At 38.2% G+C, this 21760-nt stretch overlaps 1 protein-coding gene across 1 annotated transcript in view; it reads left to right on the top strand.

Annotated features, from left to right (window-relative positions):
• CWF19L2 (CWF19 like cell cycle control factor 2) overlaps positions 1–21760 on the top strand; it is a 77050-nt gene that overhangs the window by 37257 nt on the left and 18033 nt on the right. Inside the window, exons 10-11 of the mRNA XM_031049621.2 lie at positions 14128–14253; positions 15492–15629. Coding sequence (XP_030905481.2) covers positions 14128–14253; positions 15492–15629 — 264 coding nt within the window. The remainder of the gene's footprint in view (positions 1–14127; positions 14254–15491; positions 15630–21760) is intronic.

Below are 21760 nucleotides of genomic sequence, written 5' to 3'. Positions count from 1 at the left end.
TCACTGTCCCTGGCACCAAGCGGCAGTTGCACATTCCGAGTTCAGAAAGGGTTAAAGCAGCAGTGCTGTTGCAGAGGCATCTGCAGAGCAGGGTGAGCAGCTGTGAGGAAAAAAAAAGGAAAACCAAGGGGGAAAGGAGGGGGGGAGCTCGCGCAGCTCCTGTGTTTGAGCGTGGGATGGGTGCTGGGGCAGGCAAACAAGTGGGAAAAGACATGTTTACGGAGGGGACTGAGGGGCTGTTGAATAAATGTGGACAGGAGGAAGCATGGAGAGCGTATAGGAATCGGGAACAGGTAGAAAAGAAAAAGCTGGGTTGTGCTATAGCCACGGCTGCGGTGGTTGCTTTGAAACTGCGGGGGGAGAGTTCGGACGCTGGAAGCGAGACTGCCCTTGGGGGGGGGGTAGTGCCATGGTGTGGCTCCAGCGACTGAATTGGAACCAGACTGACAGGGACCTGGGGAATCTACCCTAGCAGATCCACTGGTTAAATTAAAAGTAGAAACTAAAGGAAATAAAGTGGAATTTTAGTGGATAGAGGAGCAACTGATTTGGTGTTAAATCTGAGAGAAAGGAATTTGTTACATATGTGGGAGCTACTGGCCACCAAGAGAAACAGAAAAAAAAAAACAACTCACAACCAACCCGAGGCATTCTTTCTGAAACCCTTAAAGTACAAATTGGGAAAAAAAAATAGGAATGAATAAATTTTGATGCATGCCAAATTCTCTGAAATATTTCTTAGGGTGAGAAGCAACATTTAAAGAAGGCAGAATGGAATTTAGAGTTAAAAACAAACAGTTAATTGCAGTTTTGAGTTTATCTTTAATTAAACAGAAAAGCAAACAGGAGAACCTCCCTGAAATAGAAGAAATCCTTAATCAGGTATATCTGGGAGTATGGGCATCTGAAATTCCAGGTAAGGTGAAAAATGCTTTGCCTGTTAAAGTGGAAATAAAAAGGGGGGCCTGCCCAATTAGAATAAAACAATATCCCTGAAAATTAGAAGATCAAAGGGAATTTAAAAAAAAGTCATTGATAAATTTTAAAATATATATTATTAATTGAATGTGAATTGGAATATAATATTCTGGACAGTAAAGAAATAGGATGATAAAAGTTGCAGATTGATTCAAGATCTCAGAGCAGTCAACAAAACTGCAGAGGATATTTGTCCAGTAGTAGCTAATTTGTATGATTTATTGACTAAATTGAATAATAATCAGAAATGTTTTGCCATCTTGGATTTAAAGGATGCTTTCTTTTGCTTACCATTGGCCAAAGAAAGATAAAATTTATTTGCTTTTGAATGGGAAAATACTGACACAGGAAGGGAAACTCAATTAACTTGGACAGTATTACCTAAAGGGTTTAAAACAGTCCAGCCATTTCTGGAAATCAGCACGAGAACTAGGATCATGGAAGACACCTGCTCAGATGGGGACTCTGTTACAATATGTGGATGACCTATTAATTGCTACAGAAATAAAGGAAGAATGTATCCAGTGGACAGTGGAATTATTAACTTTTCTGGGACTGAATGGTTATTGGGTATCCAGACAAAAGGCCCAACTAATCCAAACCCTAGTTTCCTACCTAGGATATGAAATAACAGGAGGACAGAGAGAACTTGGGGCTTCTAGAAAAGAAGCCATCTGTCAGACTCCACGACCATCAACTGGCAAGGAGCTCCGGACATTACTGGGAATGACTGGATGGTGCAGACTTTGGATCCATGATTACGGTGTTCTGGTAAGACCACTATATGAACTGTTGAAGGGAAACCCTCCCTCTTTAGAATGGACTAATTCAGCACAGGGTACTTTTAGAAATTTAAAAACAGAGCTAATGAGAGCTGCAGCTCTGTGACTTCTGGATGTAACTAAATCCTTTGGCTATATTCCTATGAAGAACAGGGAATAGCTTTGGGGGGTCCTTGCTCGAAAACTAGGACCCTACAGAAGGGCAGTGACATGTTTTTCAAAACAGCTGGATGAAGCGAGCAAAGGATGGCCCAGATGCCCAAGGGCTGTGGCAGCCGTTGTCATGAATATTGAAGAAGCTCACAAATTCACCTTGGGACAAAAATTACTGTGCTAATGTCCCATGTTGTATCAGTGGTCCTGGAACGGAAAGTAGCCCACTGGTTATCTCCATGTTTTTTTAAATACCAGGCCACCCTTGTGGAACAAGATGATATAGAAAGTGTGGTCACTAACGTTGTCAATCCAGCATCCTTTTGCAGGAACAATTGACAGAACCACTAACACAAGACTGCTTGGCCACCATAGAGACTGTATATTTGAGCCAACCAGACTTGAAAGAAAAACCTCTGGAAGATGCTGATTCTTCGTTTACTGATGGTAGTAGCTTCATGAAGAATGGTAAACGAAAGGCAGGATATGCCATTAACACCACTTCACAGGTAACAGGGGCTAAACCTTTACCCTCGAACACTTCTGCCCAGAAGGCAGAAATAATAGCATTAATGAGAGCCCTGGAATTGGCTGAAGACAAAAGGATAAATATTTGAACTGATTATGTACATGGTGCTATCTGAAAAGAATGAGGACTTTTGAACAAACGTGCTGCAGAAATTCTACAATTACTGGAGGCTGTTCAGCTACCTGAAGAAGTAGCTGTTATATACTGTAAAGGACATTAACAAGGTGACTCTGATCAGGAAATTGGAAATAATTTGGCCAATTCTGAAGCCAAACGAGCAGTTGAACAATCACAAATCATGTCCTTAATCCGTGATGGCAAACTAACAATTGAAAAATCTAAACCTAGGTATTCAAAAGAGGATAAAAATTGATTGAGGATCTAAAAGGACAGGAAAATAAAGAGGACTGGGTTCAGATACCTGATGGGCAAATTGTAATCTCCTATAACCAACTCTGGAAGTTAGTTCAGGGAGAACATAATAAAACTCATTGGGGTAGCAACTCTTTATATAAATATTTAGACAAACACATTGTAGGAAGAAATTTATACAACACAGTTCAATCAGTGACAAAACAATGTCAGCTATGTCTTAAGAATAAGCATTAAACTGAAAATAGAAATCAAATTGGGACAATTGTGAGAGGAAGTTGCCTGGGACAGCAGTGGCAAATAGATTTTTCTGAATTATCAAGAAAAGGGGGTTATCGATATTTGTTGGTGTTAACAGATACTTTTTCTGGCTGGCCAGAAGCATTCCCTTGTAGGATAAATAATGCAAGACAACTGATTAAAACATTATTTAATGAGATAATACCTTGCTTTGGAGTACCAGCAGCAATTTCTTCCAACCGAGATTTGCAGTTTAGTGCAAACTTGTTACAAGAAATTAGCAAAAATTGGAGATTGATTGGCAAGTATATGTTCCATACAGGCTTCGGGCCAGTGGGCACGTAGAAAAGATAAACCATCTGATTGAAAGAAGAGGTTAGCCCATTTGAAATTCTATGTGGAAGACCATAACAGTCCCAGTTTAAAGGAGAAAGTCATCAGGAAGTGGCAGAAGGCTATCTCTGACAGTTTTTGGTCAATCTGGGAAAGGAATTGGAGGAGATAAATAAGAGAGTAGCAGGGACAAGAGCAAGAGATTTGGATTATTCGATTCACCCTTTCAGATCTGGAGACTGGGTTTATGTTAAGAATTTTTCAGGAGATCCTCTACAGGACAGCTGGAGTGGACTGTACCAGATATTACTGACCACCTTTACAGCAGTGAAGATAAAGGAACAACCTGCTTGGATACATTATTCAAGAATAAAGAAAGCACCAGAACCAGAGAAGACGTGGCAGATGGAACCTTCAGTACTCCTACATATGAAATTGCGTCGGTGATAATTTGGACTCATATGATAACTGGTGCATAAGCTTGAGACCAGAATTTATACCTGAAATTAATGCAAAATGTTACTGAAGTTTTAATCGTAGTGACTGTCGGGTGTGTGCACAGTTGCCTAAATCAAGAGAAAGCCTGGAACTCCCATTAATTGGAGTTCCAATTCCTAACACTGTTTCATGGACAAATCTGTGGGTGAACACTAGCAATTTGTATTCAAGTGAAAGGTTAAAATTTGGAATAGTTAATCCTAATCCAGGTAATAAATATTACACCTGTGCACAAAGATGTATTACACCAGGAACCAGGGTAGGAGACTATACTTGCTTAAATGCCACAGATGTAGGTCACCATTTAATTTGCAATTACACTATTAATATAGATGGTATCGTAGTTCAGTGGTGGCCTGTTCCTAAAGGGAAAGGATGGTATTGGTTATGTGGAGAAAATGCTTATAAAACTTTACCCCCAACTGGAAGGGGGCATGCACCTTAGGTGCTATAATACCCAATTTTACTATTATCAACAGGTATCCTTCCGGAACCTGGATTAGAAGTTTTGTTAAACAGATTAAGCAAAGGTTTAACCCTATTATTGAACGGCACACTGCATTTCATAGTTTTGTGAGAGGGCTAATTCCATCTTTGGGAGTAAGTGAATTAGAGAAGGCAGTTGTAAATATCTCAGCAACCATAGAGGAAATGGAAAGTAAAGATATTGATATAATGCAGGCAGAACAACAAAACATAACGAGCCTATCTAAAGTGGTATAAAACCGAATGGCTCCAGACATGTTATTGGCATCACAAGGAGGAGTTTGTTCCATAATCAATGAAAGTTGTTGTTCCTACATAGGCCAAAGTGGCAGAATTGAAACATATCTGGAGGAAATTTGGAAACAAACTAAGATATTTCATGGGACGGCCATGGATGACACCTCTTATGGTTTTGAAGAAATATGGAAAAAGTTAACTACATGGTTACCTAATCTCTCCTGGTGGAGGCAACTGATTGCAAGAATATGGATGTTAATTATTTTAATATTGTTTACTTGTGGTATGATACAATGTTCCCTCTGGTGTTGTAACCTATCTATGATAAATTATGAAGATTGGAAAAGGAATGAAATCAAGCACCGAGTAGAAGTGGGAAATTATTTCAAAGGACTTTTGATGGTAATGGTAATATATAAGATGTTGCAAAAGAATTTGCAAAAGGACAGAAAAAGGGGGGAATTGAAACAAGGGGAACAGAAAATCACAAAATGGAATTTATAAACCTTTAGAATTAGTTTTAAGCAATGTTAAGTTCAATGGCTTTGTAATAGTAGCAGTGGAAAATTACTGAGGTGCATAATACATAGAAAAAATAGAGTACAGATAGAGAACATACTGGCACAAGATAAATCGTTATAGTTGATGTGGTCTTAAGAAAAACAGTCTAGAAAAACAGGACACAGGGATAAGGAGTATCTGGGAATAGCAGGTGTCCAGGATAGGCTGTGGGTAAACTAACTGATAAGTAGGAGGATAGGGGGATTATTATGTCTCTGGTGCTAGTGAACCAATTAAACTGGTATGAGCATCTACTGCGCGTGCTTCAAAGGCTGCCAGAAGTGATGAAGATTGTTGGAAGAAGTAAACGACCCTCAGAGACCACCACCACAATTCTGTATGCATGCGGGGAGCTTTCTGGAAAATGATGTAATCCATACGTAGCCTCATGAATATGTATGTATGCCCAGGGACTATATAAGGATGGCTTGTATAGTAATAGGGAGACACACGTTAGGAGGAGTTATCCCCCGTGTCTCCCGGCGCCGCAATAAAGAATACCTGCTTGTCAGCTTGAAAACTTTGTTGGCAAGTTTGTTCCTGGAGTTTTCTCCGAATCAGGACTGTCCCTGGCCATGGCAGGGGGGGTTGGAACTAGATGATCTTAAGGTCCTTTCCAACCCTAACTATTCTATGATTCTATGATCTTGCTGTGAGAGCTAAATTTTGGTCTTGCTATAGAGAATGGTCTATCTACTGATTTTATAAGCATTACCTCAAGGTTGACAGTTCCATTATTCACAACAAATGGTAAAACCTGAAGTATATCTTAGATGCTTTGAAGGTGATGTTACATGGGGACTCCAGATAGTGACTACACTGACTCCTCAATGATGGGACATACACTTACATGTGCTGAAGGAGGCAGACTGCTCCTTCTAGGTGAGATTGACTCATGCTTTTGATAACAGTGATGATTGTGTGTAACTGCAACCTGAGAACCTACCAGAAGGGTAACTGAAACGGGAGAAGAGAATAATGGAAGAGAACAGGAGACAGTGGATGTAGGAAATAACAATATGTGACACTCTGGCAGGGGGGGTTGGAACTAGATGATCTTAAGATCCTTTCTATGATTCTATAAGTGCTAGATGTTTTCTAGGCACTTACTTGATATTGTAAGGATGGACTTCTCCAGTAGAGGATAAGACAGTATTCCGAGCATTTCCATTTGCTGTAGACTGTAAGAGAAAGGAAGCAGGCAGTATGCCTGGTCCAGCATCTAATTTGTCCATAGCTGGTACTTGGTTGTAGAAGTTTATTCCTTGCTGAAGGCGCTTGTTGAGCTTTGTTACTCCTTCATTAGCTTGTACCACTTCGGTGTAGTTGTCATTTAAGTTTTGCAGACAGCTCTCAGCTCCTGTAGCATGCAGTTTTCTGTTGGCTCAGTAATTAAAAAAGACATGTTTTTTTTAATTAGCTCTAGTTGCTGTCCCACAGTATACTGACTCTTAAAAATATTTTATTCTCTTTGGCTATTAACACTAAATCCCAGTTCCAATTGAGTAGATCCTACCTCAGATGTTTGGCCTGCTTACTCTCTGTGTTCAGCTACTCCAGTGTCTGTTCCTCAAATTAAGCTGTGCACCTGGTGGCAGAGCTTTTTCCATTTCCTCCTGCTGGATTATGGAACAGGCATCATCTCTGGAGAGTTCAAAAATCTTTTTCAGAACTGCATTTTATTTATTTATGTATTTAATTTAAAGCACTTATCTTTTAAAACCAGACTTGTCTGCTTTGATTTGTTCAGTTGGGTGTTAATTGCTGTATAGTGGTTTGTATGTTTGGTGAGAACAACTGTGTACTTTGCATATTTAATTGGCCTGAAGTAAAAATTCATGTTCCTTAAGTAATGGCAACAAACAATTCCCCTATCATTCTGTAAATACACACCATCTTTGTTCATTACAGACTGTAAATTATATTGTTTGTGTAGCAGTCATCACAAGATGACTGAGCCTTTTCTCCAGTTTCAACATTTAATAATATATGTCATACTTAAAGTACATTTTGATACCTATGTTGTACTTACAAAAGCAGGGATAATATTTATCTGATTATATTTATTAATGAGAAATTAGGTTACTATCACTAACATTTCTGTTTATAAGATAGCTTAGTATGTTTAATATTTAATAATATTTATACAATAAGTCATTAATTCAGAAACTTGTTTAAAGTAAGCTATGTAATGCCATGCTACTGCATGAAAAAAATACTGCATTCTCCAGTTATTAAAAACAAGCTAAAACAGAATAAAAAAGCCAGGTTCAAGTGAATCTGTACATAAAGGAGAGAAAGATTATTATTACCTCTTTTATGAAAGATTATAACAGTTTCTGGAATATTTGTAAGTTTTCCCTGGGCAATTTCACAGTTTGGTAGTAGTAAATAAAGTAGTTACTCCATTCTTGTGTAAAGGAAATATCAACAGATAAAGCAAGACTTTTAAGTGCACTCTTTCAGTTAGATCGGTATCCATGCTCCTTTAAATCATAGAATCATAGAACAGTTAGGGTTGGAAAGGACCTTAAGATCATTCAGTTCCAATCCTTCTGCCATGGGCAGGGACACCTTGCACTAAACCATGCCACCCAAGGCTCTGTACAAACTGCCCTTGAACACTGCCAGGGATGGAGCATTCACAACTTCCTTGGGCAACCCATTCCAGTGCCTCACCACCCTAACAGTAAAGAATTTCTTCCTTATATCCAATCTAAACTTCCCCTGTTTAAATTTGAACCTGTTACCCGTTGTCCTGCCACTACAGTACCTAATGAAGAGTGCCTCCTCAGCATCCCTATAGGCCCCCTTCAGATACTGGAAGGCTGCTATGGGATCTCCATGCAGTCTTCTCTTCTCCAGGCTAAACAGCCCCAACTTTCTCAGCCTGTCTTCATATGGGAGGTGCTCCAGCCCCCTGATCAATCCCACTCAATCCCACTGTCTGTGTCACCGCTTAAGATATTGAACAAGTCCGATCCCAACACTGATCCCTGGAAATCCTTCAGAAAAATCTCAGTCATGGCTTTTTCCTGCAAAGGGTCTTGCCCAGTGTGCCACATTTATTCAGTTGTGGAGGAGTACTGGTCTTTATTACACTTGTGTGAGGTTGTCCATTACAAATGTTAGAAGCTCCATTGCACTGTAATTCCCAGGATCAGCCTTTGGCACATGTTAGAGGTTTCTGTTGTCATTGCAACCCTCCATTATTTTTGTAATGAGACCTATTTAAGTGATACATTGCATGGTGAAGGATTTGGACATGATGTATTGGAATTCTTTTTGGGAGCTCTAGTGAAGATCATCTCTCATGGCAGTTTGTTTGAAAACTCTTTTTACTGATGTTTCAATTTAAAGAAGATTCCTAAGGTTTATTCTTTTTTTTTCTTAAAGAAGGGGGGAGGGGAAAGTTGTTGACTAGGAACATCTTATATTTAGCATGCAGATAGTTTATTATTTAAATGTCATCTTCTGATACTGCTGTAACCATTTAAGCATGGGCTGTTTTGTTTTTTTTTTCTACTGGAAAGATCTCTGCTTCTGATGTGTTTAGAAATAGCTTCAGTAATTGTTGTTAGTAAGATCCTCCTCAAAATCAGCTTTTGTCTTGCCCTTTTATGTGAATACATTTAACTTCCTATATTTATGCTGTGTTGTATTCATTTGTATTTAGTCAGGATTTTTACTTCTGAAAGATGACATTACTGCTAATAACACCTTTAATCTGAATAATCATGCCTGACACATTTGGTCCATTGGATTCATTTTGGTTTGTAGTATGCATTTACATTTAGTCTCTCGTATGCCTTCAACATTAGTCTTCATGCTATCCATAATCCATTATTTTATCCTTTTATTTGCCCTTTTTACTTTTGCTTTGATAGACCACTTTCTTTTTTGTACTTTGCCTTCTGAAGCTAAATATTACTAGATTTTTTTTTTCCTTTTCCTTTTCTCTGGAATATTAAATCTAAATATGTTATGGTCATTCTCATATGCCTCATGCCAGGACTTTGGACTCTTTGAAATTAGGAAAAAGCCCCACACTCTCACAAAACTCATAAAACCTTTGTAGGGTTCTGACTCAAAGAATTATTGTATCCAGATGCTTTATTCTGTGTGATTTCATGTTGAGTAAATGAGAGCTGACTGAAATCCCTCATTAGAACTTTCTAATGCATTTCCTCTCTAGTTCCATTGTACACATCCGTATTTCTTATCTTCTAGTACTTCTTGGCTAGGAAAAAAAACCCCAACTCCAACCCAAAAAAACAACAAAACCAAAAACCAAACCTCAACCCCCCCCATGATGATGATTCCATATTCTTCTTAGGCAACTGTACTGTTGTTCAACAGTTGTTAATGTTCAAGAGCCTTTCTAATATGTACTGCATTTCTTTTGCAATTTAACCCTTTTTGTTTTCCTCTTATTCATCACATATTATATTTTGACAAAACCTCTTAAGTTTTTGCAACCTACTAGCATGTGTTCCCTAATTTTGTCTTCATTCTCTTCTTTTTTTGTGACCTCTAGTAATTCTTCCTTTTTTCCAGTTTCTCTTCTGTTACATTACATCTTTCTTGAAGTGTGATGCCCAACTAGGTTGTAAGGCCATCTGAAATCTTGCATGTGGAGAAATGGAAGCACTTTGCAGCTTCTTTGACTTTTCCCTATCTCCTTCAGCCTTTAAAATTGTTTCTACTGTCTGTCACAGTACTGAGCCTTGCTAAGTCACAGGTTGTTTAAGCATAACAGTTTTCACAGAAGTCTACCTATTCTGGTTGGTTGTTTTTTTTTCATATGCAAATATAAATAACCAATTCCTTAGCAACTTGCGTTGGTTACCTCTTTGTTACTATATCCAGAATTCTCCATTTGCATTTATATCCCATTTAAAAATGTACTGTTTAGTCTTTTTGCTCCTATTATATTTTTTTCTGCAACTTGTTGTCCTCTTTTTCATCTAATGCTGATTGGGTTTTCTTTTTTTGTTGTTATGTTTTCAGATTAATAGTGCTTTTAATGCTGCAGTGATAACTAGGTCTCACACCTGTCTGAGCAGCACAGTGATAACATGAAAACCTAGTTGTGCCCCCCTCTGGCAGTCTGCATCTCTAGGCAGGTTTGACCTTTAGCACATAGCAAGAGTGGGATAGAAGCATACAGCTTTCTTCTCATGTTGCGATGGTTTACCTCTGCACCCACTCTCGGTAGAGAGGAAACACCTTATCTTGTACAAAACTGACATCTGAGTCACATATCTGGTGGCTGCAGAAAAAAATAAGTCATGTTGTATGTGAGTTCTCTGAAAATACCATTATTGTTATTGGTGCCAGACCAGTGTTGAACATCTTGGTTTCCTTTGCAAAAAGAGATTTGCCTTTGGTGATACAGAAGTTTGGCTTACCTAGACAGCTTTTTGGTCTGTAACTACTGCCTTCATGTGACTTTTCAGGGAAAAATATAATTAAGCTGTTGAAGCTAGCATATTTCAATATCTACAGAATTCCCAGACTTCACTGGGGTTTTTGGGACAAGCTTTCATTAGGGTAAGAGATGTAAAGCAGATATCAGTCATTTGTTGGAAAATAGCTTCAAATTGAGATTAATAAAATTGTTTATAGGATTTGACAAATAGTGCAATCAAGAAGCTCTCAGGCTTTTTAAAGGTTTTTCTTTTTTTTTATATATATGCGTTCAGAAATTAAATATTTCTTTTTTCTGGTGAAGAATTTCTGCCTTTTTAAAATATTATTTTTTGGAGGGTGGGGTATATGTATATGTCCTTTCTTAAGTCTGAGAATAAGTGGGAATGTACTGTTGTCCCTGGTTTGGAAGGAGCTGAACTGACCTGGTTCTTGACAGGACATCTGTCATCTGAATGGATGTCTGTCAGCTTGAAAGCTGAAAGGTAGTAAATTCCATTCCAAATGAGAAGGTAGTTGGTGGGATGGTATGCCCTGAAGCATATCTTCATCTGCTGATGAATGAGGGCTGGGCACATAAAGGGAGCGATATGGAACAGCATGTGGCATGTGAATACTTCACTGGTAACAGTATTGTAAGCTGCAACTGTGAGTACCTAGAAATGGAGTTTGCAGTAGTTGAGATGTAAGGTTTAATGAAGTATTCAAGGAGTCATTTGGGAGATGGATATATTAATTCTACTCCCTCGTGTTTTGTCTGAAGGATTGGAATCCATGGGAGTGCCTTCATCGATGAGCTATATGATAATGATCTATTTTCATACATGCTGATAAATTCTGTCTGGCTTAATGAGTCCTCCATGTATATTCTTTACTCCTGTTTACACCTGTGCCAGGCTGTTCCTGCTTTCTCTGCTTGGTGGCTAGAGAAGTCATGGGAGATAGTCTTGTTATCTTCCTGAGCTGCAGTGAAGTTAAATGAATGGATGATATTCCTCCAGATTATTTTTACAAAAGGGTATATTTTTCTGAAATGAATCTGTGATTGCAGCCCTTTTGAACAAATTCAAGAGTGTTAATGAGCGCTGGATCTGAATGAAGTCAACCAGGGATAAAATGAAGGGATAAGGGTGCTTAGCCCAGCACGCTATTGTACAAGGAAACTGAGGGATCTCTGTGCTCAGATGGGTGATGATTTTACTATCCATTCACCTGTCACTGACTGACAGATTGATCTGAAGCCAAGCAATTGGCAGCTTTCTTCTTGGGTTCCGATAAAGGAAAATCAGCATTACCCAGAGTTTTCGTATTGACCTTCTGTATCTGTCTACTGGTAAGGACCATGCTGTGAACTTCTTCCTTTCTGATATCCAGCTTTTAATATGTTCACAGCTACTCTGTTTTTCGTCTTTGTAATATCATCTCAGAGGAACTGTCAGTCGTAGCTATCAGGAGTTTTTGTGCGTGTGTTTTTCTTCCTCACCCTTCAACTGAAGTAGAGATTAGGAGCGTAATGCAGAATGGACAAGCACCATTTTATGTAAATTGTGACATGGATCTTGTGATACCTCTTCAGTTAACAATCTGCTTGAAATCAAGGTTGAAATGAAAGTTTAGAAAACTCAAAGCAGAAGACTAGTTCTGGATCCTGTCTTTTATGAATTTGGGTGCTGGGATGTGGTGCTTTGTGAACTCTAGTACTGCAAAAGAATCCCCCAAAATTATGTTCAAAATGATGACAAGGGATAATGAAAGGAAAATAAGGAAAACTACACCATTTATCATTAATTTCCACTTGGGTTTTGTTCAGTTTAAATAAAAGATGTATCTCAGACAAAGGATTCCATTGACTGCACTCTTTCTAGATCAGGTGGCTCCTGTTTAGAGTATTTGAACTCTTACATCAGTTATAAGATGGTAAAATGTACATTTAGCACTGTTTGTCTCATGCTTCTGTGGTCCTCCTGGGTGACTTGTCCCAGGTTCCACCTTCTGGAAGCTTCCTTTTTGGTTTTGAGCTTCATTATCATTTGTCCTTGAAGATCAACCAGCTCTCTTGGGCACTTTTGTCGTTCATGACCACCCCTCATGAGATCAAGCCAAGCAGATCCCTGAATAAGATGAAGAATATTTTCTTATAATCCAGGGGGTTTTCTTTGCTCTGTTACTTGCCTTTCTCACTTCCCTTAGAATGTTAAGCTCCACTATCTCTTGGTTGCTGCAGCCAAGGCAGCTGCTGACTTCAATGAGCCTGATTAGGCTGTTTTTTTATAATTTCTGAGTGGAAAATCTGGTAGAGCAACACTCCTAGCCAAGTTTGTCAGCATTTGTATCAGTACTTGCCCTCGATACACTCAAAATCTGGATTGCTGGTGCTCTACTGTGCTGCTCTTCTGGCAGATGAACTATTTTACTGTGAGGACCAAAGATTGGTTTGTGAAAGCTTTCCTTGTTGCCGTGTCCTAAGTATGCCTCTTACATCTCCAGCACCTCAAGAGACTGGTTTAGAGAGGGTTAGAAGATAATTCCAAAATTTCTTTTTGGTATGTAGAAGCAGTAACTACGTATAAAGGTAGTTTATGTGAGACTGAATGTGTTTGCCATCCAAAGGCATTTAAATGACTTATTTGGCATGTATGTGAGGTGTCCCTGCCCATGGCAGGGGGGTTGGAACTAGATGATCTTGAGGTCCTTTCCAACCCTAACTATTCTATGATTCTATATCAGATAAATGCTTGTTTTTCTTTCTGTATATTTTGGCACATGAACAGATGATTTAAATGTTGTTACTTCTGCCTCTGTCTATAATTTAATTTGACCTAAATAACCAGCGTACATCTACTCATTTCTTCTTCACCACAGAGTTACTTGTTGAGCTGTTTGTATTTTCTATTCTGCATACCCTATGATCAGGATCAAAATATTATCATTATTACATTGTGATGAAAGTGATCTGTATCAGTGGTAGGTGCAGTGTAGGAAATAACAGTCAGATTTAGTGGAATCTGTTGAAAATCTATAGCTAATGTTTTGTTTGTTAGCCAAGTTTTGAAAGGAAAAAAATACACCAAACCACACAACATGCAACACAACACCCACAAACCACAAAAAGCCCAGAAGTGGTAACTTGCTGCAGATTTCCAATGGTTTTTGGGAATATCCTCTTAAAATGATGGCAGTGTATATTAATTCAATATTATGTATTTGAGTCTTCAGAAGCATTGTATTTCTTCTGGGGATAAGGCTTTATGGGAAAGTACCAAGAATACAAACTCGGTTCTTTTAGGAAAAGATTGGTTAACTCTGCACTTAACTAGCTGAATATACGTTTAATATTCTGTCCTTTTTTACTGTGGAAAAGGAACCTTGTGTGAGGTAATAGTGTCTCCTTTAAATTATAATGAACACACAAAATTTCAAGAATTTGTTATTTACTCTTTAGAATTTGAAATATTTAATTTAGTGTGGATTAGGTGTTTCCTTTGTCTGTGTCAACTGTTTTAAAATATGTTTTAAAACCTGACACAGCCTTCAAGACATCAAGAAGCAGAACAAGTGGTCCTTGTCAGAACAGATCAAAGTGGTAGGGCATGGCCTGTGACCGCACCAGCTGAACCACAGGAGTCCAAAGGAGGAAGGAGAAAGCGACAGATGGTAAGTTTTACAAATGTATTAAAGTGTAATTCTGAAATGATTTTATAGTTTTATGATGAGTAATATGAGTGTCTCACCAGAATGTCAATAGGTAGTTAAAATGTTCCTGTCAGAAGATGATTGTAATTAAGTGTTAGAGTATGTATTTATTAAGCATATATTAAGTTTATTTTCAGACTCTGTTTCCCTAGGGATCACTTTAGGGCGTATTTAAAGGCACATTCAAGAAAAAGTAAGTTTTTCAAGTTATCACAGTCTCTTAGCCAAGGAGTTTCTATTACATAAAGTTACGTAAATAATGAAGATTAGCAGAGGTGAACATTTCCAAAATATGATTTTATTGAGATACTCAAGTCTCAGAGGATAATTTTCTTTTGCTTTTCTTTGATTCTGATAAAAAATACTGCTACTGCTGATAATAAAAAGTATTATCTAATCTTTGTAACAATGGTTTGGGGAACAGTGAGAAGCTTGGAAACTGGAACAGTGTTTGCTTGCAACAGTGAATAATCTAATATTTTGATCTTTTTGCTGTAAGAGGAGATAACAATACTTTGTATTTCTAGCAAGCATGTTCTTGATTAGTAGGACATCAGTTTGTAACACTGCTATGGAGAAGTGAAAGGCACAGGAGGGTGAGGAGTAGCTTGCCATCCTCCTATTGTTTTCTATTTTGGAATATATCATCTTGTTTTATGTTAATAGCCATTCGCTATGCTCCTTCAGGATTTAATTTAGTCCTGCTCTAAAGGACAAACTCTGTTCTTTTGTGCACTCTAAGATGACAACATTTCCCAGCAGGGGTACCACATTTATCAAGTTTTCAGTACTGTGATTGCTGTGTTTCAGTAGTGTCTGTGACTTGACAGTTCAGAAGCTTCTGTAAATAATGAAGATTACTTTTTGGAATAGTCTGCTTTTTGTGAGCTGATCTACTGTTCCACTTTTCTTTGTTTTCATCTTTCCTGAATGGTAATATTGTAGCTCTGGTAGCTTAAAGGTATGATAGATACAGCAATTCTTGGAAGAGCTATATTTTTACTTCAGTGTACTGATGCAACTGAAGAAAGGGGGAAATGCTCTTTTCCTTAAGTGAAATGAAGCAACAAGCCGAGTTGTTTCAGATGTGCTTAGCTTGATCTGTGATTCTTCAAACTTCCTGGAATTATTAGGATCTGAATTTTATAGTTGATCATTCTCACTAGTTTAATATTTATTTTCAATATGTTTGCTTCCAGATCCCTACTCATGTAGATAAAGAAAGAGTAAGGTATTTTCAGGATGATGATAGTATGAACCTGAAGGATATGGTCAAAAATGAGAAGATGAGGACAGCAGAGGATCAAAACTCACTGTTCATGCGTATGGCATCAAAGGTAAGGTGTAGTGTGTTTGGCTTTTTAATTAAATATTTTATTATTAGAAATGTCAGATAGGACATGAAGCCTCAGTGCTCTAGGTATGTTGCTTTTGATTGAGGACTCTGTCTTGAGTAATAATCAAGTCTATTGTAAGATGGTCCTGCTAAATGTTATCAGTGGCGGCAACCTGCATGCACCTTCATAGAGGTGATTGTGGTGTTCTGCCTGTAAAATTCGACACTTTTGAGGTGACCACTCTTAGAGTGTTGCACATCAATAGGTTACTTATGCCCAACAAAGTAGGTTTTCCCCAAATTAGTTACAAATACAAGAAACATTTTCTTAGTGTGTAGAAGATCTCTTCCATCTACCTGAAATTCCTTCAGGATATCCTGGTTAATGAGGTAATTTATGCTCACAGGCCACACAGATTTTTACATAATGGTTCCATGAGTGATTCTACTTAAAAGAGAGTCCAACTCACAGATAGTGCAATGCAGATGGAACTGTTAATTTCTGTCATCCAAACTGAATAATAAAAATACACTTTCTGTGCTTGGTATGGAAGTGTTTGACAGAGATGATTTCCCATAGCTATGACACAGTTTCTCTAGCATGTTTCAGATTTTACTGGGTTTACTGCTCCAGTATTTTGTGCACTGCTGAGCAGGTTTTGAAAAAGTTAATTAGCATGGAATTAGTATCCTCACAGACATAATTAGTTTCTACCATTTATTTAGAAGGCAGACAGGGTCCTAGAAAGTAGATTTTGGTTTGTTTGTTTGTTTTTCTTGTTAAAATTCTCCTCCATTGGCCAATACTTAGAACAGTCGGGAAGACCATGATAGTGCCCAGTAAAAAATATTTAATCTGATGCTATAAACCATGTGGCAGGAAATCCTTCTGTAGAGATTATCAGAATTTAGTGTGGTTTATGCATTTTAATTTAGCCGCTTCTGAGAGATGTTCTTATTCACTGGCATGCCCAAAAAAATTATGCCCTTGAAGGTCCAATTAAATAAACACATCTTCTTGGCAGTATTTGATTTCCTGATTTACAGTCCCTTCCAAAAAAAAATGTCCAAACACATAAAACTTTGCTTCAAGACGTGTAATAGTGCAAACTATTAACTAGAATTAACTAGCATATCTGCCATGCAAGCATTTACAAGTAAATGAAAATAGAAGGACACAATATTAATGTGTCTTTCTGAAATCAGTATTAATGTGCTTAATCTGTCCTGTGTTTGGTCTGATGTTTTCATGTGACTGCTTCCACTGAGCAGTTTACGGATTGCTTTTTGTGCTCTGATTCTTTTCAGAGATGTGAGAATAAAACTAGGCTTATTTGAGGTTCACGAATTTGGCAGTAGCAAATGTTTGCAGTGCCCCTATGAATACACAGTGGAGAGTGTTCTCAAAAAGAGAAATATTTTTTTTTTGCTTGGATGTTTCAAACTGAAATGTAAGGCCATTGGGGCTTTTCTGATAAATATGTGTGCATTTATGTACTTGGCTTGCCCCTGAAATTTCTAAACTTTGTAAAAAAGTATTATTTGTGTATTCATGTATTTGCTGATTTCAAGCTTCACACTAGAAATAATGTTTGACTTCTAGAGCATGTTCAGTGCTCAGTGCTAATTGCACAGGTATGACACTGGGGAAAACATTCTAAGGGGGTGGACACCCTCCAAAAATAGGCTAAAATTGTATTTAATTGATAAAAAATAAATTGAAGGGTGAGTGAACAGAAGAATAAAGAATTTCTGGAGGTTAGAAGAAAAATCAAATCCAGAACCCAAACATTATTTAAAAAGTACTTGTCACATCCAAGTAAGGAGAATGGAAAAGAGTTTGAGCTTTGCAGGCTTAGAAAGTAAGCTTTCATAAGAAAAATTATCTGTAGAGAATGCTTTAAGTAATTATTTTGAGTTTGCTAAAAACATAGAACTAGGAGCTACACTCATTGGAAGCAAGAAGCCTCCAGGAATGTGGTGTTGAAAAAACCTGATCAAGGCATAATTAGAGCATTTAGGAAAAATGAGTGCATACAAGAAGAACTAATGAACTGTTTGTATTAATGTCCTCTATAAATGAGGTCAGAGAGATTCTTTTGCATGAGCAATTATTTACAGGGAATAAGTAAAAAACTATCTCAAGTTAACAGTGCCAGTAAAATGAATTTTAGCCCAGATTTACAGAACTCAATTAGCTTAAAAAGAAATTTGAATTTGGGATGAATAATAGCAGATGACTAAAAATGAATGGTCCTCCTCCTTAAGTTGTCTGAAAGAAGTCAGGTGTGACATGAACTGCTGAATGTAATCTTTATTCATCCTGAGGAACAGAAGATGGCAAGTATAATGGCAATATTTAAGAAGAAAACAGAGGGCAGAAGTAAAAAGTTATTTTTTATTTTAAAAAGAGGGTTGCCAGTGGGTTAATAACATAATTATTCAGGGCTGTCAGATATAGAGGTCATTCTAAATTGTAGAATTTCAGAATAGAAAGCTGGGATCTTTCTAACACTATGAATCTTATATCTGAATTGATTCTTAAGATGTACTTTAGAGAGTTGCTGGAGACACGTATGTATTTTAGTGGTATGAGTCATCTGTCCCATTTTGAATGCCGCCTGAAAGACATTGTGGGTATAAAAGTTATTAAGATGTCTAGCTCAGACACAGGAGATTGTGCTATAGACCTTTCAAATAAGGAGAAAGAGATCCCACCATAGGTATCGAGGCAATAAATTCAGGTGAAAGACAGGGTCAATAAATACAGAATGATGGTAATCATTAAGCTGAGTGAAGCCATTGCTGTGCATCTGCCACAAGAGGCTGTTACTGCTTGTTTTGAGAGTCATTGCAAGTCTGCAAACATCATCTTAGTGCTGGTATAATTAAAAGGAGAAACGGAATTTTGGAGATTGTGGAAAAAGGAAATTTAGGACCAATATGAAACATATATGGTACCCATAGCTTCAGTGCTACCCAAGCCTGTAAAGCATACCCTGTCATAGAATGGTGGCCATTTGAAGTAAACCTAAGTAAGCAACATTTCTCCAGCCTGGCAGGGGGGAAAGACAGCTGGTACACTAGAACACAGCATAATAAGTTTAATAGAAACCAGCTATTTTTATTTCTCATATGTGAAGTGTTCCCAGGGCAGAGTTTAACATGAAGGGTTTGGGGTATTTTTCACTGAAGGAGGAAATCGTAGAACTTACACTGTAGCTAGAGCATGAGAGATGCTGAGGAGGCCTGAATTGTGAGGTGGAAAAAAAAAAGGATACACTGACTGTGAAGTACAGTTTCATTGGGGCTGAACAGCCCCAACTCTCTCAGTCTCTGTTAGAAGAGATGCTCTAGCTCTCTGATCATCTTTGTGGCCTCGTCTGGACTCGCTCCAAGGGGTCCACATCCTTATTTTGGGGGCCCCAGAGCTGAATGCAGTACAGCATGTGGGGTCTCATGAGGGCAAGTAGAGGGGAAAATCAGCTCCCTTGACCTGCTGGTCACTCTTCCCTTGATGCAGTCCAGGATATGGTTGGCTTTCTGGGCTGCGAGTGCACACTGCCAGCTCATGTTGAGGTTCTCGTCAGTCAACACCTCCAAGTCCTTCCCTCAGGGCTGCTCTCAATCCATTCTCTGCCCAACCTGTAGCTGTGCCTGGGATTGCCCTGACCCAAACGCAGGACCTTGCATTTGGCCTTGTTGAACTTCATGAGGTTGACAACGGCCCACCTCTCCAGAGTGTCAAGGTCCCTCTGGATAACATCTCTTCCCTCCAGTGCATCAACCAAGCTACACAACGTGGTGTCATTGGCATGTCAACTGCACCACAGGATCAGTCCCAACACTGATCTCTGAGGGACACCACTCATCACTGGTCTCAACATGGACATTGAACCTTTGACTACAGCTCTCTGTGTGTGGCCCTCCAGCCAATTCCTTATCCAGCAGGTAGTCCATCCATAACATTCATGTCTCTTCAACTTAGAGACAAGGATTTTGTGCAGGACAGTATCAAGGTGGGGATATTGAAATAGGAAGATAAAATTCATTAAAAAATTTACTTTCTTAAATGGGACTTTTGGGAAATGTCGGTATGTAGACCCAAAATCTCTATCCATGAAATCTCTGTCGTATTGGCGAATGAAGGTCTGTATAATGTTACCTCATGCCTGACTCCCGCTCTGTTTCACAGACTAAACTTCTGTTGTGGTCAAGCCATTCTCATCCTTCTGTCTTTTTCCCACTTATAAAATTTCCTTTCCTGAAGAGCTTCAAGAGATCAGATGGAGGCACTGTGTCACCTCCTAGCTATTTGTTTACCTTTTGAGCCAATATTTTAAATTTATATGAAATGCAAGTTCAGATTTACCATTCCCCTCCTGATGATTCTTCTTTTTCTAGTTGTGGTTCTAACACAACCTTGTGGTACTTGAAGCTCTTGAGTCCTGTTACTTTTGGCTTGTGTTCAAAGCATGCTGATGTGGATGTCAGTTATCTTGGATAGTCTGAAATGCAGCCTCTCCAACAGGCATCCTATGCATGCCATTACATCAAATTTATGACTATCATGAAGAAGCACCAAATCTTTCGTTTTTTCTGGTGAAAAAGATTTTTTTTCCTTGTTTAAAGAAAAAATTAAAAGCCCAACACTAATCTTTTGAACAGACGGGGAAAAAACCCCAGACCTTAAATCTGATTCTTTCACTTCACTGTTATGCTTAAAGAAAAAAAAAAAACCCACCTTTCTGAAGTTACTGCATTCTACTTTTTATTTTCTTCAGCTTGAAATCGGTGCGGCAGAAACATGACTATATGATACAAGAAAAGTCAACAAAATATTTGAAAACTGATAGTTTTAGAGTACAAAATGGGTGTGAAATCTTAGGTTTTCACTACTGATAGCTTTAAGTACCCTGTCTGTAATTCCTTCTGCACTTGACTCTTGTAAGTAGTTCAATTTTCCCAAATTCATGCTGTTAAGACTTACGTAATCCTTTTACTTATGTCAGTAGATGCTTGTGGGTGTACAAAGACTGATTTCTAGAACATTACTTCAATAGAAATTACCTTCTATTTGTATGGATAAATTTTACTAAGGCTTTTTTTCTTCTTGTTGAGTACATTTCACTAAAAGAAAGCAAGAAGGATTAATTGCTGTTGTTCATCAGGCCATTTAAATTTTGTACATAAACTGCTTTTGTTTAAGAATTTCTGAAGTCATCCATAACATGAATTTAAGCAGTGAAAAAATACAGACTTGTGCTAGTAATGCTGACCTTCATTTATGGATTTAGTAAAGAGATATGCTGGTATTACAGGTTTGCAAAAAGCAAATTTGTATGTTGCCTTTCTTTGGTTTTGAAGGCTGTAAAATGGAAAGTTGTTTTAAGCCTTAATTATTTTTTATTTGCTGTGCAAACCTACCTGTTACATCATAGAAAGTTACAGCTGGAAAGCACCGTAAGATCATCTAGTTACAACTCCCCTGTTGTGGTCAAGGATGCCTCACCCTAAACCATGTCTCCCAGTGCTCTGTCCAGCCTGGCCTTGAACACTGACAGAGAAGGAGCATTTACCACATCTTTGGATAACCTGTTCCACTGCCTCACCATCCTTACAATAACTTCTTCATATATCCAACATGGGCCTCCCCTGTTTAAGTTTAAACCAGTTACCCCTTGTCCTATTGCTGCAATCACTGATGAAGAGTCGCTCTCCATCTTTGCATTTCCATCACCATAGCCCAAAATAATAGTCTAGAAACATTTAGAAACTAAAGCGAAAAATGCAGCATGTTGCAGCTGCTCCTGTTATGTAATAAACCTTTTTTATTTTTTCACATGGTAAAGCTGTTCTAGCACAGTATGTAATAAATGTGATAAAACTTAACAAAGCTCTAGTGCTCTGTTGCTGTGAAAGAATATGAAAACCCAAGATAAAAATAATTCTAAAGTCCTTGTTCTGCCTTCTGCTACATTTCAGTTCAATGCACCTTTCTGTGTGTATTGTGTGGACACAAAGTTAAAGCTCTTCCTGCGTGTAGAAATAAACCAAGAGCAGTGACAGCTGGATTAGGAAAGAGAACCTTGGAACAGGGGAAACTGTAGATGCAGCCCATAACAAGTGAAT

The sequence above is a fragment of the Melopsittacus undulatus genome, chromosome 2, assembly GCF_012275295.1.
Source record: "Melopsittacus undulatus isolate bMelUnd1 chromosome 2, bMelUnd1.mat.Z, whole genome shotgun sequence".
Taxonomy (NCBI): Eukaryota; Metazoa; Chordata; class Aves; order Psittaciformes; family Psittaculidae; genus Melopsittacus; species Melopsittacus undulatus.
Note: the sequence above shows the minus strand (reverse complement) of the source record. Positions and strands in the feature narration are given on the sequence as shown.